This window comes from Astatotilapia calliptera, chromosome 5 (assembly GCF_964374335.1).
Source record: "Astatotilapia calliptera chromosome 5, fAstCal68.1, whole genome shotgun sequence".
In the NCBI taxonomy this organism is placed as follows: Eukaryota; Metazoa; Chordata; class Actinopteri; order Cichliformes; family Cichlidae; genus Astatotilapia; species Astatotilapia calliptera.
Genome location: NC_137426.1, coordinates 19,863,176 through 19,888,890, shown reverse-complemented (window position 1 = coordinate 19,888,890; position 25,715 = coordinate 19,863,176). Strand labels below are relative to the sequence as shown.

Genomic DNA, 25,715 nt, shown 5'->3' with positions numbered 1-25,715 from the left:
CAGCATCTAATTTATTGGCTTTGTCCTTCTCACACATAAGCCCCACAGATAAGAGAGTCCAGTAATCCTTTACACATCAGTGTGATTCATCGCTAATCATCTGTCTCGGTGAAGATGCCCAGCGTCAGGCTGAACACTTTAAACCCTCATCGCTCACAAGCTGCATGTTGCAGCTCATAAACACTCTCACTGATCAACACTTTAAAAAAAATCTATCTAATTAACTTTAACTTTGGTTAAAGTTACCCATCCCTGTTGCTTGTCACGTGTTCCATAATGTTGTGCTGTGGACATTTATGTGCTTTTTGTGCAGAGGAGGTTTTTTTTCTCCTGTTCTCGTGCTGTCCTCCCAGGAGCCCAGCATGAGTAGAGGTCTCTTTTTTTTCCCCTCTTGTACTTTCCTATTGTAGTGTATATTTCAGTGTTTTTTTTTTGTTTTTTTTTTCTGTAACGCTACCGATCTCTGACCTGTATCCCCATTTGATGTCTGTGTTGTGTGTGTGTGTGTGTGTGTGTGTGTGTGTGTGTGTGTGTGTGTGTGTGTGTGTGTGTGTGTGTAAGGCCATTTCACTGCAGGGCAACCTGCTTGTGGCGAATAAAGCCTTGATTGATTGATTGATTGATTGATTGATTGACTGACATCCAGTTAGGCGACCTCTTTTCCTTATGCAGAAATTATTCAGCCATACATAAGTGAATTTGAAGAGCAAACAAACATTGAATGTGAAGGTAGACACTACATTCAATACTTTCACGACATTTTCTGTTTTTTAGTCAATATAACTTGATAAGTAATATAAAATAAAATAAAAAGTTTCACTCTGGTGTAAACAACCGATGTAAAAACTATCCAGCAGAAAAGTCATATTGGTGTATTACCTTCTCTCATAACAAAGTAGCAACATCATTATTTAGCAGATTTTCACACGAGAGAGAAATTACAGCAAACAAATTAAGAGGCAAAAGAGACGTCAGGCAGTTACGTAGCACACTCTCTGTTCAGTCTACACCCTACATCACACCCTCTGCTTTACAGCTGTGGCATATAATCATCCATGAATGATGATTATACACCACATACATTTACGGCCTCCCAGCTGCTGACATCAAGCTGTCCTCAGTCGTCATCAGAGTTATGAGACTGGTGCCTGGATCCTGCAAAGCTGAGCTCTGTCCCTGTGAGTCGCTGGTACATGTCTTTGATGTCCTCACACTCAGTCTCAAAGTGGTTTGTTGCATCATACGAGCGGGACACAAATATCTAAAAGGACAGAAGAGATTTAAAAAAAAATTAAGGCCACCATCCTATTTTCAGTCGTGTCATTGCTTTAGTTTTGGGGAAACCCCATCATTACCTGACTCTTTTTTCCATCTTCATTTGGAACTAGCAGATTGCTGACAGACACAAATCTGAATTCAACAAGAAGGAATTGCACTGAATTAAATCACACCACAAAAACACAAACTGTCAGATTTAAGTCTTCAGAGTGTCACTAACTTGTGCACGATGGGTTCGAGGAGCTCGAGTCCTGGCTGCAGTTCTTTCTCTGGGTTGGTGGTTTCTGCAGTTGTGCTGACTGTGGCGATGTACATCCCATCTGATGCCACGTTGTGCGCAAAGGACACTACAGATATATAAATGTCTGCATGGAGGAGGAAGTAGTAGAGGAGCAAATCCAGGAAGATCAGGTCAGAGGGTTCAACTTTGTACATGTTAGATATTGTGGTAGTATAACTTAGTACCTGACTTCCTGTTAAGCTGAGTTTGAGGGATGATGATCTGACAGGAGCTGACATCATGAGTGTGTTTAACTGGATGATTTAGAAAACAGATCGCCCTAACGACACGCCCCACTTTCCTCACTCGATTGGGAACGTAGCTGGGATCACAGATTAACTGTTTGCAGTGGAACAGCTGTTAGAAGGAGAGAAAAAAAGACCACATCAGTGGGAGTACAAATGCCTCCTGGACAGTGACTGCAGGGCTTAATTTTGTCTACTCCACCTTCCCCTCAGATTTCACAGCTTTCACTTTGCCACTATCCATCACAATTTCATCCACTGCCCTGTTCAGCAGGAACGTTCCTCCATACTCTGCATTCAGTCTGAAACACAAAGAGGACTGGATCTTATAAGTGCAAGCATGAATGTCTGAACGTTTCCTTTAAACAGCTTTTATTATGCTTTTCTTTATGTGTGCTAGAAAGTGCTATAATGGCACATGCTCACATTAAAAATGAGAAAAGTTTAAAAGAAAGACATCAGCATCTCTGAATATTTGGTTTTATAAAGTTTTTCCCACTCTTGGCTCTGAATGTTGTCATTAAGACTGGATTTCCCTAATGTGATCATTTCAGGTACGCAGCTCTAGCTTTGAGAAGATAAGCCCCACCCACCTGCTGCTCAAACCTTTTGTTTGCAGGAGCAACCAATCAGAAGAAAGTTTTCTTAAAGGGACGTGGAAGGAAGCCTTTGTTAAAGGATGAACTGAGGGGCTTGGTATATGATAAATAAGATTTATTTTGAATTGTGAATCATGCTGACTGACTGATAATATGGAAATTTAAAAAAGGGGCCACTTTTAACTTTCAGTGGAAGAACATCCACTAAAGGTCATGCTTGCTGGAGGCTGATGATGATATACTTGCACTGAATCCTAGAGTGCAAATATCTAGGATTTTTGCACTCGAATTAAAATAGTCGAATTAAACTAATTAAACTGTTGATGAACATAAATCAAAGAACTAGTGAGAACCTGACCTGGCAAAACCCTGTGGTATCTCCCCGAGACCATACAGTGGGTAGAGGTACGGACTGGTGTTTCGACAGGACAGCGAATCGGAGTACAGCCTGATCCGACTGATGGTTTCCACACAGGGCCGGTCCAGGTAACTGCGAGGACGGCAGGTAGACAGGTTTAAATCATGCCTACTAATCTGTTTTCAGTGTTGTTTCACTTAAGTTCCTATAACTGACCTCTCACTGTTGTGCAAGGCTATGGCGTGACCTATAAACTCTATGACATCAAGTCCCAGGTCGTAGCGATGGAACAATTCCCTTGTGGTCGTTTTGTGAGGATCCACATCATGGTGGGTACGAGGGTTTCTTATGTCAAAGTTCAGAGCAAAGAGAAGCAGCTTCTTGAACCTCCTCTTGTCAAACATGCCCATCAGATCTGAAAATATGTTTTTTTCAGCGTTATAAAGCTATGGCCGTCTGAAAACTTGTCTTAAAAAGTGGAATGACTTGATTTGGCACCTGAAGCATCTGCGTCTTTTTCACTGGCGGGGACTTTGTGCACTTTTCCTCCTTTGTATACGTAGCTGCCTTCTACGACTTTAAAGTCCAGATACCGAGTAACCTCGGTGTGCAACAAGATTTTTACCATCTGACCTGCACAAACCACAGCACCCAAAAATTAAAGCATGCTCATTTCTATCAAAACAATCAGCAAGACATTGCACAAACACCTGCCAATAAACAGTAAACTTTCACCGGTGGAAAGAAAAAATTTGGAGATGAGGTCAACATTCCACTCTTTCCCTCTGCCCATCGATTTTGGAGGACCAGGAGTCTTAAACTTCTTGTACAGCTGCAAATAAAGGAAACACCTTATTATCAGCAGTGTTCAAATGAAGGTACGTGCATGCATGCTCATGAGTTTTGTATTTGTTTGCCTGCACCTCCTCAAGGGGAGAAATGGATGCACTCTCTCCTCCATAATAAGGATTCTTATCAATGTGGAGAACCTTTTTCCCACTTAGAGTCATTAAACCAGAGAGGATGCATTCCTGAAAGAGATGAGGAAGAAAACAGAGGGGCAAATGTGTCCGAATCAGCAGCTGGTAGTTTAAGGTATACAGATCAGGACTAGACTAAAGAGGTAATTGCCATAAATCCTCCTTAGCAGCCAGCAAGAGCTTAACAAGTCTGCACGTGGATCATTAGTAAAAGCGAGAAAAACATGGCAGAAAGTCCAGTCACTTACAGACTTTAATCACTTATTGAATCAAGAGCGAAAAGAGGAAATGAAAGAAGTCATGATTGCAAGTGCTCAGTAAAAGGACTGTGCCTCTGCTTGAGAACTGTTTTGGTAAGGTCGCAGTTATTGTGAGGTATCTTTTCTTTTAGCACTTTATATATATCTTGCTCACAGCGGGGTTTCTGGTTTTGGTCAGCTCAGAACATTTCCACCTCAGACCACATGACAAAAGATGGCCTGCTCAGTTCACGGGGTTCAAGCTTTGTACTGACAATAAAGTAGGCATAAAATCCTGTTAACCAACAGAATCATATATATAGAGAGATTCAAAAGAGATTATTTCATTTTAGATTTTACAGCAAATATAAATTTCGTACCTTCAGTCCAGTTCCAAGCACGATAATATCATATTCTTGCTCCATCCTCACTGAGTACCAGTGCTTTGTTTCCGCAGCCTGTCACAGTCTATGAGTGTGGGTCTGTGTGTAGTAAGACAGAAACAGGTGTGATGATGATAGGTGACACCAATTGCTTGGTGTTCCCCTTTGCAATAATCCTCTTAAGACCCATCTATGCAGTGTGTGTGTGTGTGTGTGTGTGTGTGTGTGTGTGTGTGTGTGTGTGTGTGTGTGTGTGTGTGTGTGTGTGATAGAGAGAGATTGGCTCTATGAGCTTCTCAGTCACTGCAGATTGAGGTATTATTATACATATAATATATCCCACTGTTGTAATGATACTAAGTCACATTTTCAAATTAATGTGTCTGTTTTTCTGTTTTTTGTTTGTTTATTTTGTTAAAAATTATATTATTGAAGGAAAAAGAGTATGCTGCTTTCTTGTAATATGATTACAATCTGTAAAACAACCAAGCAACAAACAAACAGCTATATTAATGATACGCTATCGTGGTTATAAATTGAAAAGAAACTAAATGCCAGGTGGTGGAGAAAAAGTACAAATGTGCATATTCTTGAGGTACTTCTGTTTATCACCACTAGGTGTCATAATATGAACAACATCCGTCCATAAAGTTTCATGTTCTGTATAAAACTAAAATATAATAAATATTTTTCAATATTTTCCTTTATGTTGTATGTGGGTTTCAGTGAGCCTGCTTGTTTTTCTTTCCAGTAACAGTATAGTACATTCTATATATGTTTACAGTATACTATTTCCTCTGAACTGTTAAAACAAATTAAATATCAATAAATATCTAATACATTTCTAGTATTTTTTTTTCTTTCTCACGTCTCTATTGACAACAGTCACCAAAAAAACTTCATTTCCCATGAAGCCTCGAGAAAAAAGATTTCCGGGTCGGTGCCGGAACTGTTTTTTTTTTCCTTAAAGCAATTGCTTAATATCACTTGGGCAACCGACGAGTTGGGCGGGAACCACAGTTTATTATCTCACATAGTCCGCCTCTCTGGGCGAGTTTCGGGATACTCCAGAGTAAAGTGAAAGCTTACTGGCCGTTGGCGTGTCAGTTTGTGGTTGCTAGCATCTTCGTGTTCCTTGAAAGTTGGCGGTCGAGAAAGTAGAGAAATGTCTTCAGCACAGACAGTAGGTGGCTCGAATAATGGTCTTTGGTTCTACTTTATAAATGTAAACTCCTTCCGGATTTATGTGTGCAGTTAACACAACTTTGCTGCAGCGTTAGACCCTCAACTGCCGCCTTTTTTCAGTCAGTTTAATCTGACGAATCATTTCTAATGCTCTAATTTGGTACGTACAATGGCAACAGCGGTGAGTCGTCGTTTAGTCTTAATTTTTTCGCCCAGACATGAAAATTAAATTAGGAAGTGTGAAAGGGGCGTGTCACTTTCACGCCTAAGTCATGATGAGACATGGGACCACCGGCTGCATGTAGGGACGCATACAATTACTGCCAGAAGTTTACATCCACTCATCGCGGGCATGAACGTCATAATTTTGGGCTTTTAATGATTTCTTTGAACTGTTCTTTTTTTTCCAGGGTGGTGACTTTAAAACCAAGAACTAGGTGCACAAGCTTGAAAATAATTTAGATTTTCTACGGGCTCAAGTATAAATATACATTCACTGTATTTTGATACTGAAGAATCTTCAGCGTCTGTTAAATTGATAAACCAAGGCCTATTAACTTTACACTGGTTATCAAGATCAACTACAAATGCTAGTTTCTCAGCATAAAAATGGACAGCGATCCAATGATTGACCAGAAGAAAGGGGAGCTTGATAATGATCTAAGAAGAACTGCAGATTTACACAAGTTAAGAAGGCCTCTTGAACTCATTTCTAAACAACAAATTTTGCTGCAAGCAGTACTGGTTCAAAGTAGATGGAATAGTAAAGGAGGAGGGCTACCTTTACCTCAAAATCAACAGTTAGATGGTTTAAACTTGGACACAGTTGCATGATCTTAAGCAGACACCAAAGACTGTTTGGAATGGATAAAGCAGGCTAACATTAATCTTATCGAATAGCCTCCCCAAAGCCCCAACTTCAACCCTATTGAAAATTTGTGGACTATGCTTAAAACCATGTCCATGCCAGGAAACCGACTGTTTCAAATGAATTCTACCAATTTTGTCAAAACGCATGGTCAAATACCCAGCCAGAATTATAACACAAACTTATTGAGTAATCAAAAGTGTCTGGTTGAGGTGCAACACACCAAGAGACATTTAACCAAATATTGGTGGGGGTTTATGTATATATTTGACCTTGTGTGGATTAGAGAAAATCCCAAATAAATTCCAACTTTGTTCACCCAATCCTTGTTTTTTAAAGTCAGTAAAGATGTATGTTGTACATAGAGCTGGGCGATATGAGATTTTTTCATATCACGATATGTTTTTTTCATTTCAGGCGATAACGATATCTATCACGATATAAGCCAAATAACTATATTTGTAAGATTTAAATGTGCCGTTGCTCACAAGTAAAATGTGAAATAATCAGCAGCTTGTTTTTATTTAAATATTTATTTCCCATAATAAGTTCAACAGGGTAGATGTACTTAAGGAACATGAGACTTTTTCAGATAAATAAAGGCAAATATTGCAAACTACACAAAAGGCAGCCGCTAAAGCGTTTAAGTTTCAAAATAGAACAAACGAAACAGACTAAATTGTCAATTCCACTTAGAAACAAAATATTAATTCTAAAAATAAATCTTAGTTTGTGTTACAGAAGAACAGACAAAACTGACTAACTTTTGTCAATATCAAATAAACTGAGAACTAAAAGGAAATTCTCAATCTCTCCTTGTTGTATAGCTTAGCTTTTCAAACAGTTTTAACAGTTACTTTAGTCTGACAAAAGCCGAATGACGAATTAGCGCTTCCAGTCAGAGACTGAGGCTACGTCCACACGTACACGGGTATTTTTGAAAACGGAGATTTTCCGTTTTCGTTTTAAAAAATAATCCCGTCCACACATAAAGGCAGAAATGAAGGAAAACGCTGCTATGAACATGCCAAAGCAGCAGGTGGCGCTAGATTCCTAACCGTGCAGAAATGTTGGCCAATCAGAAGTCTAGAAGCCTCGGTGGGAAAAAGTAAACAAAGCTGGGGCATAGAAGCAGAACCGAGTCGTATGTGTGGACGGACAGTAACTGTGTGTATATGTAAGCATTTAAACACTGCAGAGAGTAGAATTAACAGTATTGTAGAAATTCATTTCACCGAAACAATAACGTGGCGCACAGTGTGACGCATGCACCAGTTTATTGTATTTCCAGACTTGCTTTCGGCACAATTTACAGTGCACGCTACTCTGTTTTTTGTCAGACTTGAAATAGCCGAAATACCTTCACACTACGGAACTTCTATGGCTCTTCCGTTCGACAATCTCTCCGGCATTGGAACCATCATCTGTTTTCTCTTCGGTCACGCTCGGTTGATTTTTCTAGTCGGCACACTCATTTCCTCCATTACCCGCTGGCTGCTTCCCAAACAAACACACGTGCGGCTTGGCACTTGTGCTGTACGTAACAAGTCACGCGACGTGACGCTGCGGCTGTGATTGGTTCGGCTCTGCGCTACTTAATTTGGATTGGCTGACTTTTTTTTTTTTTTTTTTGAGGACAAGAGCGGCGAGGTCTATCGCGATAGCTTAATTTCTCTATCGAGTAAAAGTTATATCGCGATACATATCGTTATCGTTCTATCGCCCAGCTCTAGTTGTACAATGATTACATCCTGAAAGCAGAACAGTTCAAATACGTAGCAAAAAGCTCAAAATTACATTCATGTCCATGATGAGTGGATATAAACTTCTCACCAGAACTGCAGTTGGCTGGTACCGGATTAGTTGTAATAAATCAGAGGAATGTGTGTCTTCGCTTTCTAAGATTCATGTATTTAAACCATCATATGTTTTCAGATAAACACCTGGTGTATAATTATATATATAAACTAAAAAGACAGTTTATTGTTAAGTTACTGGTTATGTCTTGTTACGGTCATGTCATTACTAAAAGATTGAATATAGAAAATAACTAATGAGAAGCCAAAACTTGGTTCTGTCGCCCAATTGTTGATGTCGTGTTTATTCAGGTTTTTCTTATGTTTGTCCAGTTTCCAGACCAACACAAGCGAGTGTCTGCAAAGTCCAACCCTGGATTTCTGGAGCGTTTAAGTGAAACTACAGGAGGAGCAGTTGTTGGTGTGGGACTGTTTTTCCTCTCGATTTATGTTCTCTTCACCAATGAGGTAGGAAACATTTCCTTCTAAGTAGCTCAGATCATCATGGTCACGATGATTTAACAGTAGACTAAAGACAGCACTTTGTACCTGTGATGGTTTCTTCGTGCAGGGACGGACTCTGCAAACAGCAAAGTCCCTGGATGAAGGTCTCTCCCAGGTTGTATCACTGGGGCCGTATATCAGCTTCGACACACAAAACAACGGCCGTTTAGTTCACCTGTCTGCGAAGCTGCATACTGCAGAGGTGAGCTCGCCTGTATTTTGAACAGTGGTCTGCCCTAGCGTGTATGTATCGGTGTCCCTGATTTGTATATTTTTTATTATGTTTTAGCTTTTTTTTAAATTTTTTTATTGAGTTCAGTTTCTGTTAGTTTACAGAGCAGTTCAAAGGTTCTGTATTAGTTTCAGTCTTTTAATTATTAAGATATGGAGGATATTTGTCTGGAGCCTTTAACCTGACTGTCACAGATTTGCATGACAAAATTTCAGGTGGAGATGCACTTCAAAACTTGTGCCTTCTGTATAGTTTTAGCGTCCCCTACCCCTAAAATTATGGTTTCTGCAGGCCTCCGAAACTGTGCTCAGATATCGAACATCCAGATATTTTAAGAACTTCCATCATTCTGCATTTGCTTGAGCTACAACACTCAAGCAAATGCAGTGTGTGTAGCACACTGCATTTGATAAGAAGTGTTTTTTAATCTTTTCATGTAATGAATTAAAATCAGTGTAGGAATTACACAAACACAACTCTTTGTTGACTCACGGAGTCATCCAGAGTGTAGCTTAACATGTGTATTCATGCCCCATCAGGCACTCTGTGATAACAGAATTTTACCAAACTGACAAGTACACTAAAAATAAAGGACAACTCTGGAAGATGTTTTATTTTTATTTTAGTTGGCTTTAGTTTTTTTCCAAGTCTAGTTTTCATTGTCATTTCAGTTAACTATTTGTTCCCTACAGCTCAATTTACATATTTGTTTAAATATGTGATAGAAACCTAATAACCTTTGTATGTACATTTGGTAAAAGAACATCCATCCATTGATCCATTGCAGAGAACTGAGCAATGTTGGGGGAATCGGGTCGGAACATACTCCTTTCAGTTTAGGTGAGGAATCAGCTCGGGCGGACGACCGCTTGCTTGCTCTGAACTCTGTGACCGATTATGTATGTTTTTCTCGCATGGATGCAATTGGACATCACGCAGACTTTGTTCCATGGGGCTGGCAGGTTAAAGAGTTTCTGCTCTGGCTGTTTGCCTTCTCACGTGCATCTCTGTTGGGTGATGTCTAAAAAGTTCAGGGCTGCCTTAGTTTGTTTAGATAAACAGGCGGTGGTGCCTGTTATCTGGCTGTGTTTACCCTCATATCTTTGCAGAGGAGGACAAAAGAAGGTAATGTTGAGAGAGACTCAGACAGTGAGAAAGAGTGTTGTATTTATCTATGTTAAATTAATACACAACCTCAGGAGTTGTACAACATGTAAATATTTTTGCTAGTATTTGATTCTATTTTTAATTTATTTTTTGTGGACTTAAATGTGCCACCAGTTGGCTTCCTTGTTTTGATTCTGCTAATGTTTTATTGTTTAATCTGTATACTGAAGCTTCATATAGTTTCACTTGAATTCTTTTGTTTGTGTTTATAGTAATGCATTATTGTACTCATTACATTGTCAGACTTTGACATTGTCGTGTTTAATAATCCAGCATTAAGAATTTTGCATGCACCAATCAGCTGATCATAATTATTAGTAGAGGTGGAAGTGTTGTTGTTTTCAGGTAAGTGTTTTCATCTGGTTTGTTGCTGTTAAATTTTGATGTGTCTGTGCAGCCCCTGTATGACCCCAACTACAAAGTGGTGGTGCATGCAGTGAAGCTGAAGCGGCAGGTGGAGATGTATCAGTGGGTGGAGTACCATGAGAGCAGGTAAGGCTTGTCAGCACTCAGGGTGGGACTGGGTGTGGACATGTTGGCTAGAATGCAGCTGACTGTACGTTTTAATTCAGGGATTACCAGGAGAACGGTGAAACCAAAACAGAAACTACATACACCTACAGTGAGTTTCTTTTTTGCAGTCTGTAATCTTTGGTAACAGCACAGCCTGTGCATAGAGGTTATATTTTATAACTCCTTTTTTGTAGACACTGAGTGGAAGCCAGAGTTGGTGAACAGTCGTAATTTTGATAAGGAGATTGGTCACCAGAACCCGAGGTACTAAACATATTTAATATGGTCTTCTTGTGTTTGTGTGTGCATCCAGTCCATGCTCACTTCAGTCTTTGTGTTTCAGTGCCATGGCTGTTGAGAGTGTGATGGTGGTGTCTCCTGAAGTCCGAACTGGGCCATTCATTCTGTCTAAAGGTTTGTCTAAGCAAACACACAGCCACTACACATATGCTGTGTTTCATGTGTTTGGATTTTAGTACTCAGTTAATTTCCTGGTTATCATCAGGCCTGGTGGAGCAGATAAATAACTTCCAGACACTGAGTTTGGGGGATTTTCCTGTCTTTAACTTGGACCCTTTTCTCTCTATTCATGATGACTACTTCTATCACACTCCAAATCCACGCAGGCCAGAGGTGAGCATCTAGTCGTGAGTGCCTCACAAATAATCTCAGTGTTGCACTCTGTTATATGTTATGCGTTCCACACTTGTTGACTTTGAATTTGTTTGAATTCATGAGGTGGGTGACGTGCGGGTGAGGTTCTCCTTCGCTGGACTGAGCAGTGACAACTCACGCCACGGCCCTGCTCAGACGGTACAAGCTACAAATGTCTGATTAACACATTCTCTGCCTACATTTGCACTGGGTCTTGACTGTAGTCTGTTTATAGGAGACTGATGTACCTTCAGGATCTGAAAAGTGAATTCAGTGCCTTAAACCTGCATTCTTTCTGATGGCCACCAGGGGGAGACTCCTGGTTAAAAACAAAGTCTGATTGTGTAGAAGTTTATGGAAAAGTGACCCTACTTTTCATTTCACTGTTACCCAGTAAACATTTTCCTAATAAGTTTATGGTCTCAGTTGCTAGCATCAAATCTTCAGTAGAACATAATAGTCATGAGCATGCAATATTCTCAGTAAACTCTAACCCTTATTCCTGAGGTTGACTTCACTACAGCTATGTCCATCTTTTATGTACTGTCTTTGGTCACAACCTACATGATGTTCTTATGTTGCTATTTATAACATTCAATAATAAAATATTTTATCATTAACTTTCATAAAAATCAATTTAAGTAGTGTTTTAAATGATTATTAATACAAATAGAATTTGGATAGTCAAATATATGATCAAGTATTTCAAACATTTACTGTTTATGAGTAGTTATTAGAATATTTTGGTGGAGGTATGGAAACTTAATATTGTTTTTAAGTTTTATCCATAACAGAATGACGTGGGATATTTTCTTGATTGTTTTTATCTATAATGTACCTGTGTACTACTATAAAACTGCACATGAAATAAAAAATTGTATACTGTAAACATATAGAATGTACTATACTGTTAAATGAGTAAATTTACACGGCACCAAATAATCATGGTAAAACTTTTTCACAGCTGTTTTTTTTTTTTGAAAGTTTAGTAGATCAACATGAGGACAGTTCTGGTCTCCTTTGGCATGCTGCTTACATTTATGGGATTATTAAAAAAAAGTTGTTTTGTTGAGGAAAAAGATGTATGTTCTTCAGCCAAATGTGCCGTTTATTATATTCCAACCAAAAGCCCCAAACAAACAAATGTTCAGTTTACCATGAAATATGAGCAGGAACAAATATTGTCAAAAGAGTTGCTCATTTATGTATTTATATTAGATTAAAACTAAGTCTCTAACTCTGCTTCACATGCGGTTTTTCAGGTCAGTATTGTTGCCATGCAGAGAGGGGAGCAGCTGCTGCCATTTAAAACCAGATCAGGAGACACTCTGGAGATCCTTTATCTGGAGGAGCTCTCTGCGGAGGTCAGCGTGGGCTTCATTTCCATTTGTTGGTTTAAATTCTCTTTCTGTGTGTCTATCTGGGTAAAGCGTATTTCTGTGTTATCTGTAGGAGGTGTTTGCGAGGGAGCACCAGTTTAACAGCATGAAGACTTGGGGACTCCGGGCTGCAGGCTGGGCCCTCATGTTCCTTGGTATCCAGCTGAGCATGCAAATCATCTACACGCTGGGTAAATTAACTCTGCTGCTGTACAGTTGTGAGTTTCCTTCCTTGCTTCTATTATTCATACTTCCTGTCTGTTGTGTTCCTGCAGTGGACTGGGTTCCTGTCCTTAGAGAGCTCGTGTCCATTGGACTGAAGATCTTCGCCTTGTGCGTCTCCTGCTCGCTGTCTCTTATCGTTATTGGGTTTGGCTGGCTTTATTACCGACCGTTGGTGGCAGTAGCTCTAGGAGCACTGGCTGTTCTTCCGATATTTCTCGCCCGCTCAGGACTTCCCGCCAAGAAGAACGCATGACTATTGAACTGATGATTATAGATTTTCTGATGGTGAGCTGCAGATGTTTTGTGTTGCCAGTTTTTTCCCCCAGTTTGTTACAGCCTGCACAAAGGGTTGTTGTTGATTTAAACAAACATTGAGTGTATGGGTTTGTTTTTTGGTTAAATAAATTTAATCCAGCATGCATCAGTTTCACTGGCAATATATAGATTTTTACTTCACCAAAGTTGTTCCTTCCATTATATGTTTGGGTTTTTTTTTTAGCTTGAATGTTTTTCACCCAGTTAAAAATAAATGCAGTTGAATCCAACAGTCCTGGACAAAACTAAGTGCTCAACACTCTTCAGAACTTTGCATTATTAAGGTTGGATTTAATACACTGATAAGTGAAACTGCAGTAGTTTTAGCTATGTGCATCCAATGAATTGTTTAACTGTATATTTGTTACATACCTCTGTTTTCACTGTTTATAAAGCTCAGTAGGTTTAATAATTATTATTTGTAATCAAAAATTCAGTTCTTACATGTAAAACAGAAAAGACACCAAAGAAGTGGGGTTCTCAATTGTGTTTGCTTTAAATGTTGAGTAAAAGTTTGAAACTACTTTTGGCTCATGTTTCCATTCAGGAAAAAGATCACCTTCAACTATAGATGATTACTGATATGTGCTTAGAACAAAAAGTGAAGGTAGAGGCAGTTTGACCCCCAGAAAGTCTGGGCAGGTTTATTTTTCACATTCACTGTCCTGATCAGTAAACATCTCGGCTGTCAGTTTTTTAACAACTATTAATGGGATTCATTGACATGCTTGTGTGCACTCAGGCTCAGCTCACAGGGGAACGGCCAAAGAGTGGCCCGCATTAATCCAAAATGTTCACCATAAACTGAGGAGCCTAAAGCATAGGCTGGCCTTTGATTTTCCTCACCACTGCATAAAGTTGAATTCTGTTCCTAGGCAGGGCTTTAATTCATTAGTTCAGTTTAATTCAGTGTTCAATCAAGTGATGCAAGTTATCCAGATTCTTACAAAGTAATTTATTACACAAAACACTAAGTTTCCATTTGCATTTTAGCAAAAAGATTTTCCAGTCTCGCATTGTGCATGTGATCATAATGCAGATTTGTTTATGAAGAACACAAACAAATTTTGACTTTGTGTGCACGAGTTTGTCAATAATTAAAAGACTACGGGTCACAGTGAGCAGGTACTTCAACCCTAGTTGGCTGTGGAAACATTCCTCTGATCAGCTCGCAGGGCTTTAGCACTTAACTGCAGTTGGCAGGCTGACACTACGGTTCCCCCGCTGACCTTTTTGATTACATAGAACGTGTGGATAAAGGAGGTTTGATTATTATGGCAAATTTACTTATGTTTAAGTACAAAAAAAGTATTTTCCATAACTTCAAAGTTGAATACTGACAGAACCTGACTAGTTTTGCTTAAGACCAAAAAGAAATAAAGAAATAAAAGAAAAGTAAAAGCATTACATCTTTAGTAAAAACTGGGGAGAACAGTCTTTTGGGTGGGTGTGTTGGGGGTAGGTTTGACCTAATTCTCCTTCTTTCCCCCTCCAGGAAGCAGTCCTCATGCCTCCTTTTACAGTAGGACGCATTTATTACTCTTCTTTCCCCGCCTGGCCTGTAGTGCAGCCCTGGTAGCCATCTCGAATACTTCCCTCACACCATCCTTTGTTTTTGCAGAGCACTCCATGTATCCAAAGGCACCAATCCTGTTAGCCATGTCCCGCCCATCCTCAGGTTTAACGGGTTCCTAAAATAAATATAAAGGTCAAGAAGCAATGTTAGGAAAAAATCTTTCACTGACAAAGTTTGTTTGTTTTCTTGCTCAGGGCGTTAAGTTTTACCTGCTTCATTTTGGCAAGTTCCCTCCGAGTGTGCTCATCATTACGCAGATCCTTTTTGTTTCCCACTAGTATAATGGGAACATTAGGGCAGAAGTGTTTCACTTCAGGGGTCCACTTCTCAGGGATGTTCTCTGAATAAGGAGACAAATATAGCAGCATTCAAAGCAGAGACACACGGCTGTTGATTATTTTCCTAATGGATTACCGTACTGTTGCTCTGTAACCCAGCAGGAAAACACTAATGATCACAGACTCCTATAGGCTAAGAGGATGTCATTTAACATGTTTTGCTGTGCAAACTAGGGCTGCTCAATTAATCGAATTTTAATCACGATTACGATCTGGGCTTTCAACGATCATTAAAAATGACTGAGCCGATTATTAGCCCCTCCCTCATTTATCCGCGACACCTTAAAGGCCGTCTGTGAAAATATTGTCGGGCATAAACCGGTCCGTGGCGCAAAAAAGGGTGGAGACCGCTGATTAAGAGGACCCGAGGGAAGCTCGGAAAGCTAAGCAGAAGTTATTTGGAGAGGAGAGTGATTGCCGTTGGTTGAAAAGAGAGTTTAAAAAAAAAAAAAAAAACTTCAGTGGTGTTGCACACTATTTTATATTATTTTTTTAAAGTTATTGTTAACCCTTTAAAGCCGGTCAGAGCAGCACGCTCCGTTTTGCGTAACTATTGTTAAATCCCTGTAGAATCTGAACCGTGTAAGCTAGCGCAATAATTTGTTTTGCATATGAAACCGGAGGAGTTGTACTTACATCTGATGCCATCAGCTTGTCCTCGGTCACGGTTTCGTTCCACATATAGCTTTGCAAAAATTGCATAAAAAGCGCTTGCAGGAACAAAAACATAATATTCCAGAAACACGCTTTGCCGTTCCTATCAGCTGTTCGTAACACTTCCCACAGTGAAATGATGCACATGCTGTTTTCTTTGCAAATTTGCATCATAGGATTGTTTTTTGTTTTTCCTGCAGTATATAAAAATTGCTGTATCTCCAAAATAAAACTATGAAGACACTCAAAATAAATTTCCTGTGGTGGGAAACTATTTTTTTGCAACTTTATTGTATTTAAAGTTTTGAGGGATAAACCTCTTAAATTTCTCCAAGTAGAAATATATGTAAACAAAACAAAAACGATTTTCAATTTTTTTTGTAGTTTATTGCACTTTTTTGCAATTAATGTAGTTACTATGGACTTAATGCATACATATTATTAAAATATGGGCTATAACAGTTGTATTGATGTATAGCAACTTGAAATGCTCCCACAAATGGCACTACAGCATGTAAAAAAAAATAATAATATAAGCTCTGGTGGACTTGGTTCTATGGTAGGTCTTAAAGGGTTAAATAAATATCGTCAAATAATCGTGATCTCAATTTCAGTGAAAATAATCATGATTATCATTTTTGCCATAATCGAGCAGCCCTAGTGCAAACAATGCAAAAATAAATAAAATGCTGACATTTGGCAGCAAGCAGAAATTAAACGATTATTTGTCTTAACTTAAAATCACTGCTAGTGACTTTTCTTTTAACTTGTAAAAGTTGCAGCTCTGGGCTGTATGCGAGATAAGGTGGTGTGGACTTGAATCAAGAAGAGCAGATACTTTAGATGGAGAAACTTGAGAACAAGGTGTGCTGTAATGGTACAGATCACATGATAAATGTGCGTCCACTGTGATGTACAGAGGAGAGCAAACTGAGACTCATGGTGGGAGACAGTCATAACATGACTCCGTGTCCAACAGATGTTTTCTATGTTTCTGATTCTTAATATTAGATTATTCAAGCTATGACCAAATCTCAAGAATTTCCATCGGGTCTGTTTACAGTGAACTCTTTTTTTCTCATTACCAATGGTATTGCAAGTGCTCAAGCCATTATTTACAATAAATATACACATATATTAAAAAAAAAAAAAAAAGTGGCTCCATAGTGTTATGGTTTACACATTCATCAGGAAGGGCATCCGGTGAATCTGCCAAATCAAACATGGGGGGCAACCTACTGTGGTGACACCATGTGAATGAGGGAGCAGCTAAAAGCCAGTATCCTCTAGTACACTTCGTCTTATTCCTGGCAAGATTGCTGTGACATTATTGTCAATACTCCTTCTTACCCAGGTACTGGTTCAAAACGCAGGCGCTACTGTTAAATATATATAGTAATAATATAGCGCGTAACTCCTGCCTCTTCTGTATTACCATCTTATTTTTTCTAATACAGTTTTTTAATGGAAACCCTTGTATTTAAACATTTAGGTTTAACAGAGAAGCTGATCAGGTAAAACAAACAAATGGAAAGTAAAAAACATTTTACTCTGAATTTTCAGGCCAATATTTGAATCCTGAATTTGTCTTTTATGTGCTACACAAGGCAAAGACCTTAAATAGAGTAGGGGTAACTAGGTGGTGGAAGTAACTAGAAGGTGTTCAAAAATCACCTTTAACCACCAATGAAAACACAAAGAACTGGCCCACATAAGAGTTTCAGATTTCAAAACAATCTCCAGAGGTTTTAACTCAAGGAGAGCCTTCTCTGCACCCATTCACTCAGTAAAGCAGTGGGCAGCTATCAATCCAGCGCCCAGGCAGCAGTGTGCAGGGATGGTACCTTACTCAGGTAGCCGTTCGGTGGATTTCAACCCCCGACTTTCTGATCATGGGGCGAACACTCTAACTACTGAGCTATCCCCTCCCTTTTTTAATAGTCTTTTTTCCCCCTCCCACAAAGCCTTTGGTGGTTTAGTCATAATAATTTAAAATTAAAAATGAGCTGCAACATTGCTGAGTCTCCTCTGTTTTTACTTACCAAGACTGTCAGGGCTGTCAATGGAGAAACACATGAGAATGACATCAGTGTCTGGATAGGAGAGCGGGCGCAGTCTGTCATAGTCCTCTTGACCTGCTGTATCCCAGAGTGCTAACTCGACCTGCCAAAAGTGTTTAGAAGCTGAAATATCTTCGAGCAGTGCACAGTCGGTAGCAGGTGGGCAGGTCAGACAATTAATTTTGCCAATAAGCAGAACTCAATCTGCTCAATAATTCAAACTCATGCAGGTTAGACTAGATCTAACATGTTGGTCTCCTGTGAAAATTAACTGCCCACCCTGGTCTATAGGTTTAGCATTACATGAGTGCAGCCACTAGAGTCCTCCAGTTACAAAACACCGATTCTGGGAAGAAATAAATACTGCTTACCTGTTTGCTGTCGACTTCAATGTCAGCAACATAGTTCTCAAACACTGTGGGCACGTAGACTTCTGGAAACTGGTCCTTACTGAACACGATGAGCAAACAGGTCTTCCCACAGGCTCCATCTCCCACTATGACCAGCTTTTTCCTGATTGCTGCCATAGCTTCAGGAAAAAATATAGAAGATTGATTAAAACACGTGAACGTCATCTATATCAGAGTGGGTAATTTTATTTTATTACACTGAAGCATTGTCCAACTTTCTAACACTATGCCTGTGATAAACGATGAACTGCCAGCAACCTTCAGCTGTGCTGGCAAAGTCCAAACAAAATAACACCGGGGCTAACTGTGCAGCTTTCTGCGACAATATCACCACCATCACGGCTTTTCATGGTCCCCTGATCAGCCATACTGTACATACTGTCAAGGGCCCATCGCGACATAGTTGGCTTACAAATTAAGAGTCATACAGTGAAGCCCTCTACTGTGATGTTACGTTTCCGCTCCGGTGTTTCTGACCCTCTCCGGCATCAAGCTCGAACAAAAAAATACACATACATATCCCGTCAAACATTTATTCCATCACTACAACACTGGCCGTATTAACATGCAAATGTATGTCAGCGAAATATAACTTGGACCCCCGCAGTGGTGTTTGACCCAGATTTAGTCTAGGAGGATGTTGTGTTTACTGAAGCTAGCTAATCATCGAGCGTTAGCTTAGCCGGATGTGTGTGTCCTGTAAGCTCAATTTGAATGTTTACAATATAACTCAGGGGTGCTACAGTAAATGCGTACAACACGTGTGATATAATGTACTCAGGTCGTGTTTGTTGTTTATTTCAAGCTGCTGAGCCGGAATCATTGCTTCTCCTTTCAGTAACAAACCGGTACCGGTTTAGCCTGCTAGGCTAGATAGCTAGACTTAGCTTAGCATAACGGAAGTCTATATGACTTTATCGGTCCGTTAGCTCACTAGCTAGGCTAGGCGAAATATTGAAGACACAGATTTATAGTCAGAACAATAGTATAATTACCCACAATAAGTGTTAGAAAATATAACAGCTACAGGATTCTTGAAAATATTTCCAACTCACCAAGTTATTAGTTAAAAATCTACTCAAATGAAGCCCAAGTAGTGCTTTGTTAGCTTCCGCCGCTGCTTCTTTACTGTGCGCCGCTATGAAGGATTAACAGGAGGGAAGTGAGGGGGTGGGGACCGCACAACAATGTACTACAGTACAACACCACTCTTCTCAATAATAATAATAATAATAACAATAACAATAACAATAACAATAACAACAACAACAACAACAATAATAATATCACTGTTTTAATCAATACTTGTATACAGCAACATAAAAATAACATATATATTAGCTTTTTTTATATATTAGATTAAACACATATGTTATATATAAGGAGGGACAGAGTACCATATAATTATTGGGGTTTTTTTTTTCGTATTTTACTTTCTGTTATTGAAATTTGCATTTCCTGTATTAAACTTGAATAGAGAGCATCATTATAAAAATTTCAAGCAGGAACTGACACTCACACCTGCAATTATATCTTCAAACTGCAACATCAACATTGTTAATAACATTTTATTACAAAGATCTGCCTGAGTTGTCATTATCATCATCATCGACTCTTTACAATTTTCTTCCAGGTGATACAATTTCTAATATAACTTTGGTCCAATATTTGAAGTTTGGGGAGGATGTGTCTTTTCATGCACTAAGAATTCTTCTTGCAACTGTGATTGCCCTTACTTTTATCACCGCTAAATTGTATTTCGATGCTGTGGGTGGGACTGATCAGCCTACCAATACACATAATTTTGGTAATAAGGGTATTATCAAATTTATCCATATCTGAGCTTCTGAGCTCTATACCTGCTTATATTTCCAAGTAGCATGTGCTAATGTTTGCATGTCTAGATTGCATGTCCAACATAGGTCGTTGGATGTTACACTCATACTATGAAGTTTAGAGGGAGTGAAATAAAAACTGTGTATTAGTTTATATTGCATGGATTTTCCCCTCTACCTCTTTTGTGTATTTATGGATGAGCAATATCAGAAAGGAGTACATCAGTGGGTCAGCTGAGATTGAACATTTTGGAAAAAAGTTAGAGGTAAAGCTGAGATACTCTGGACAGGTGCAAAGGGGGGATAGTGAATATATTGGACTCCATAACATAATGAATATGGAAATGCAAGATAGGAAGAACAGAGAGAATGATCACACACACACACACTGTAAAAATTAAAGGACAGACACGAGAAACACCCTTCAACCTGGTTCTGAGTGTTGATGTTTCATAGTTTGTCCACCAGAGGCAACTTCCTGTTGGAAACACCTGTTTTGAAGTCTGCAAACAACGACAACAAAGTGATCCGAGCAGTGGGGCAAAGAGTAAAGGTGGGATTACACTTTCCATGTCCATGAGCCACTAGGGTCAGCGTGACGTAAATTTCCTCATCAGACTGTGAATACGAGAGTCAGTGTGGTTGTCTGTGTACCTGCCTGTTTTTTGTTTATATTACAGCGCATCAACTATGCATGCACCCAAGGTCATGGACTTTAAGTGGACTTCAGAGAAGTATAATAAATAATGGCTAGTTGGCTGTCGGGTTTCCAGCTGTCTGTGTTCATGTCTGCAATGGAGAATAATCAAGGCCTAAATGAGTAAATAATAACTACATGTAAGTGTTGTGGAAATCTGTTTGTCTGAAATGAAAACAATCCCAGCTGATATTTCCGAATATCGTAATTTTAAAATGATCAAATATCGGTATCCTTATCAGTCTTAATTTTTTTTTTTACCTTTGTTGGATTTAGAGTAAAAATCAATTGCTGGCTTTCAGTTTTGTTTCTAGAGTATTACCTGGATTTAGTCTGCTAACTGATTTTTGATAGGTAACGCTGCAACATTTTTAAATAATCCTAAACTATTTTAGGCGTACGCACCATGAAAGTCAATGCATCGACTAAATGTCCTTTTCAATAGGCCACAGGCACGCCTGACAGCGTGAAACTGAAGCAGGAAAAAGGGTGACGTGCCAAAATGTTTTCTGTGATCACTTCTAATAAATCTGCTTCACAGCTTTGAGATCCATAGATAAAGTTCAGCCCATCAGTGCTTTCATGTCAGTGGATGAAGTCTCATTTTTCCATGACAGCACTGTGTTCATGCTGTTATACACTTTTGTAAAGACTACAAAAAACATGAGCATCTTATAAAGTCTGATTTAAGAGATTATAGAGTACAGTATAGTAGAAGTCTGATCTTTATTCAATGACAGTAATGTTGCATATAGAAATGACAGAAAAATTACTGTAAAATCAAATTATAGCAACTTTATTGTAAATGCAATTACATCATTTACAGAAGGGTTTTTTTTACTGTAAAAAGTTTTTACTGTCACTTTTTACAGTAACTTTACTGACATCCAGCTGCCAGTAAGAATTTGCTGTAGACTGACTTATCTGTATCATGAGTATTAATGGTCTGATCCTTTAAGTTCATTTACTTTAGTCACTACTTAAATAGAATTTTAAATTGTAATGAAGTATTTCTACACTGAGCTGCTGCAACATTTACTTCAACCTGAGCTCTCCTCCTGTATCAGCATATAGCTCTTAAATGGCACATGGCTTCATTTAATATTGCAGTAAATCCCAATGAAGGAGCCTCATTCTGATAAAGATCAATGTGATCTCGATAGAGATTTTATTCTGCTTATCCCGATCATTTAACTGTGGCCTGAGAAACGATTTAAGCCTTTCGGCGGCAGGTTGGAGCTGAAAGGCACACAAACAGAGCGTGAGCTGGCAGTGCAGCAGTGTATTAATAACCGCAGCACTTACTCTAATCCTGATAAGAGGCTTTTTCTGCGCTGCTCAGTTCCAACTCGTGGAAACGAGCTCAGATGCGCTTCCATGAAAACAGTAATACCTCACATTTATCTGTGTGCTCAAGTGACCAGTAATTCAGAAGAGGGGAGGGAGGGAAAGACACACACACACACACACAACAGCTGGAAAAATAAACATTTCCGAGATTTAATTCTCAGAAATGGTATTTATAATCCTCTTCTACAAGCTACAAACAGGCCCTCTTTGTTGGCTTTTGCATTCGTTGAAGAGCATTTGATTTGTTTATGTTTCCTTTCTGGAAATGAAAGATATCAGATTTCTGTCAGGATTGTGAATACTAAAGAAGTCCACATCACATTATATGCAAACACTGAATTGACAGCAGAACTCTGGGTACAGACTCTGCATGGTTCCTTTATTTGTCTCACATGTTGTTTTGTCTTGTTTTGCAGTTTACACATCTGTTTGTGTGTATTTTGGAGTTTTAATCTCTTCCACTGGAGAAAAACTGTTTTTAAGTTACGAAACCCCAAATTATTACTGTCATCTCTGCTAGAGCAACAAAGCACAGAGTAGATGTTTTCTTCACTGATTTATTATTTATAAGCGGAGGCTGCTTTATTGAAGAACACTCGAAACAGCTGGTTTAGGAGCTGCTTTCTTCTCACTGGGCCACATTATCAAAAAAAGAAGGAAAGAAAACAACTCACATATTGGCATTGCACATTTCACAGTAGCTGGGGTCGGCATGTAAAAATAATTGAATATTTATTGAAGAATACCAGCAGCAGTGCAGTAAGAATAAGCTCATTCATGAGCAGTGAGGTCAAGAGTGGTTTATTATACATAAATATATCAAAGAGTCCCCGATTCACAGTATCCGCTCAACGACGCGACCATATTCCAGTCTGACTGTCCTGTCGCTGAGGGGCAGGTATTATATAGAGAAAGGATAGTCCTGCAAGTAGAAGAGCAGAGGCTTTGGGAGGGGCAGCTGGTTGGGGCAGTTAGTGTGCCTGTTGATGGTGAGGCGTGTCAGGTGCTGCAAAGAAGGGAAAACCTCCAGTTTGTGAAGCGGGTGCTTCAGCTTCAGGGGTACTCCTCTGTCTTTAGCTGCGTGCTGGGAAGGGTCAGGTTCCATTTGGGGGTGAATGTCACTAGATGTCTGGTCCTGTGCTGCGTGGCCTGAGCTGGTGTAGTGCTGTATAAGGCTGAGAACATCTGGGAAGGACTGCAGCTGAGGCAGGCCAGGGGAGACAGAGTCCAGCCAGAAACAGCCCTTGCTGTACTCTATACGCACGCTGGTAGGTCCACAGCGAGTCTTCACTGACAGAGCCAGCATGTACTGTGGATGGCTGCTGTCCCGCACCAGGAATGTGCCTTCAGACTTTGTGAGGAGAGCTTCCCGAGCTTTACTTGCTGAGATGGGACCCCAGTACCAACCTGTGGAAGAAGACAGTTCAGTTATTAGTGTTTTTGTTTTTTAATAGCCACATGGACACTGACACTAGAAGTGTTTAAATGTGGCTGGCGTACCAGAAGTCTGCAGATACTGGAAGGTGGTGGTGATGCAGCGGAGGTCATCTGCTGGGTCCCAGGATGAAGGGGCAGGATCCGAGCAGGATGACTTTCTTTGTTCCTCATGATGGAAAATGGTCACCGCCTGTACAACCATTGCTGACTGACAGCACACCTGTGGAGACGACGATGACCATGTAGGAACTAAGAGATCATCTGAACTATATTCCCTTAATTAATGCGAATTGAGTTGCTTATGTCAAATATGTCTGTCCCAAATCTCCCCGTAGTGTTAGCTGGTTGGAGATCTGTCGACACTCCACCACCCTACTGATGGAAGCATTATAATCATGAAAGTGACCTTTCCCATCAGGACAACGGGAAAAGTGATCAGTCAGAAAACCTTTGTGCTTATTTACAGTGAAGCCTGCCGCTAAGGTTACAAACAGAGTCCCCTCACCACAGGGTTAAAGAGCACCTTTAAAAAGACACCCATCTATATTTACACACACACGCACAACTCAAGTAAATGTGCCAATTCAGTTACGCTGAATCCAGCTTTATTTATACTGCGCCAGTTCATAATAACTCGTCTCTTCAGCTTATTTTGTACCTTACTTTGAATCATGCATACTGCAATAAAATACCCATAATTACCCAAATCATATTAGAAATGTTCTTACCTCAAATCAGGAAAAACCATAAGGATTGAAACCAGTGTAAAAACAGCCCTGCAGTGAATATTTATAATATTATTTATAAAATAATAATAAACGGTCCTCCAAAGTTTTCGGTTCAGTCCTTCAAAATGATTCAAATATATATAAGCGTGCTGAGCGCTGGATGTGCGACTGAAGCGCTCCCCTCACTGAGTGAGGCGCAGAGGAGACAGCAGCTCTGTTCAGCCGGACAGAGGTTCCCGGAATCTGTTTCCAAGAAAGGTTTTGTGTTTCAGCGCCCGCAGGGACGCAAGAGCCGCCCGCTGCTGGCAACCTCTGCGTCGGGCTCCGTCAATAAGCACAACTTCCGCCAAACCTTTCAAAATAAGATGTAAAAGACCCTCTCAACTCTTAACTAAACGGGATGAATTGCATCGGAACCGCAACGAGCTGGGCGCTGTTAAATGGCCTCATTGTTTGCTGTCACGTTTGCAGGATTTAGTTTTCGTTTTGATTCTTTTTTTAATGTTATAATTAGTTAGTTTTAATCTTTTAACACTGCAGGTGCAATTAAAAAAAAAAAGCTAAGAAATAACAGCCATAGAAGTTTGCTTCTGCCACTGACGTTTTCTTTTCTTTATTTAGAAAAACACATATTTGTTTGTATATCTGTCTTTTGTGCCCGTAAGTCAAAATGGACTTAGAATTTCTAAATTTCAAGTTACATAAGGGTTAGGGTTGGTCTGAGACTTCTAACTCAAAATGCTGAGAAGATAACACCACATGTACCATGATAATAATAACTATAAATAAAGTTGTAGATTTTAAATGGAAAATTGATAAATTTGATTATACCCTATAATATTATAAATAATATTTTTTTGTAAATAATAAAAATGTTGAGAAATAAACAAAGTCTGTGGAAGTTATCATATAATACATAGTAACAAAATTATTTTAAAGGTAGCCTTTATTACAACAGATCACTGGTCAGTGTTGGGGGATAATGTGTTTAAAATACAAAATATGAGTAACTGTATTCCGTTACAGTTACCGTTTAAAAATGTGGTATTTAGAATACAGTTACATTGTTGAAATAAATGGATTACACAGCGGTATTTTCCTGTTTTATATTGTCGCGGGTCAGGACTGTTTGGGTTTTGTTTGACAGCTATGTTCTGCGGCAACGTTATGGTTGCCATGGTTACAGGGTGCCGCTCTCTCTGCGAGTGTGTGTTTCCTGGGTGAGAGAGGCCTTTTTGTTGTTGTTGTTGTTGTTGTTGTTGTTGTGCTAAGCTAATGGGCAGAGTGTTACAGGTATCGCCCTAAAGAATGTTGCCTCATGGGCAGTGTAGTCCGTGCTGCAGGGAGAATGGACCGCCATACCCGTTATGTGTCTGTGATCTCGAGGAGGGAGAAAAAGGAGAGTGGAAAAGTAACAGTTGTCATTCAGC

General features: G+C 39.5%; 4 protein-coding genes across 5 annotated transcripts; 1 reads left to right on the top strand and 3 right to left on the bottom strand.

The window, feature by feature from the left end:
* Positions 1-641: 641 nt before the first annotated feature.
* On the bottom strand, positions 642-4,517 carry LOC113022446 (rab GDP dissociation inhibitor beta). Its single transcript, XM_026167876.2, has 11 exons — positions 4,360-4,517; positions 3,684-3,791; positions 3,496-3,592; positions 3,259-3,393; positions 2,977-3,175; positions 2,761-2,892; positions 2,006-2,105; positions 1,744-1,915; positions 1,499-1,643; positions 1,356-1,410; positions 642-1,261 (listed from the first exon to the last, which is right to left on the bottom strand). Exons 1-11 carry the CDS (start codon positions 4,402-4,404, stop codon positions 1,118-1,120), a joined length of 1,332 nt encoding a protein of 443 aa, XP_026023661.1. The 5' UTR covers positions 4,405-4,517; the 3' UTR covers positions 642-1,117.
* An 811-nt stretch (positions 4,518-5,328) lies between these two features.
* On the top strand, positions 5,329-13,723 carry tmem43 (transmembrane protein 43). 2 transcript variants are annotated; one of them, XM_026167878.2, is made up of 12 exons: positions 5,329-5,545; positions 8,545-8,679; positions 8,783-8,917; positions 10,512-10,606; positions 10,687-10,736; positions 10,822-10,891; positions 10,971-11,041; positions 11,133-11,260; positions 11,366-11,440; positions 12,544-12,645; positions 12,734-12,851; positions 12,936-13,723. In XM_026167878.2, exons 1-12 carry the CDS (start codon positions 5,528-5,530, stop codon positions 13,136-13,138), a joined length of 1,200 nt encoding a protein of 399 aa, XP_026023663.1. In that variant the 5' UTR covers positions 5,329-5,527; the 3' UTR covers positions 13,139-13,723. The 2 variants fall into 2 exon arrangements, with proteins under 2 accessions (XP_026023663.1, XP_026023664.1); XM_026167879.2 differs by having other exon boundaries at positions 5,514-5,728.
* Positions 13,724-14,136: 413 nt separating this feature from the next.
* Positions 14,137-19,451, bottom strand: LOC113022452 (rho-related GTP-binding protein RhoA-B). The gene is made up of 5 exons (XM_026167882.2): positions 19,294-19,451; positions 18,200-18,357; positions 17,811-17,931; positions 14,986-15,116; positions 14,137-14,891 (listed from the first exon to the last, which is right to left on the bottom strand). Exons 2-5 carry the CDS (start codon positions 18,353-18,355, stop codon positions 14,718-14,720), a joined length of 582 nt encoding a protein of 193 aa, XP_026023667.1. The 5' UTR covers positions 18,356-18,357; positions 19,294-19,451; the 3' UTR covers positions 14,137-14,717.
* Positions 19,452-22,663: 3,212 nt separating this feature from the next.
* Positions 22,664-24,463, bottom strand: cishb (cytokine inducible SH2-containing protein b). Its single transcript, XM_075410374.2, is given in 4 exon segments — positions 22,664-23,527; positions 23,621-23,767; positions 23,770-23,777; positions 24,286-24,463. Coding segments are annotated over 4 exon segments (681 nt in total). The 5' UTR covers positions 24,306-24,463; the 3' UTR covers positions 22,664-23,021.
* Positions 24,464-25,715: the final 1,252 nt, after the last annotated feature.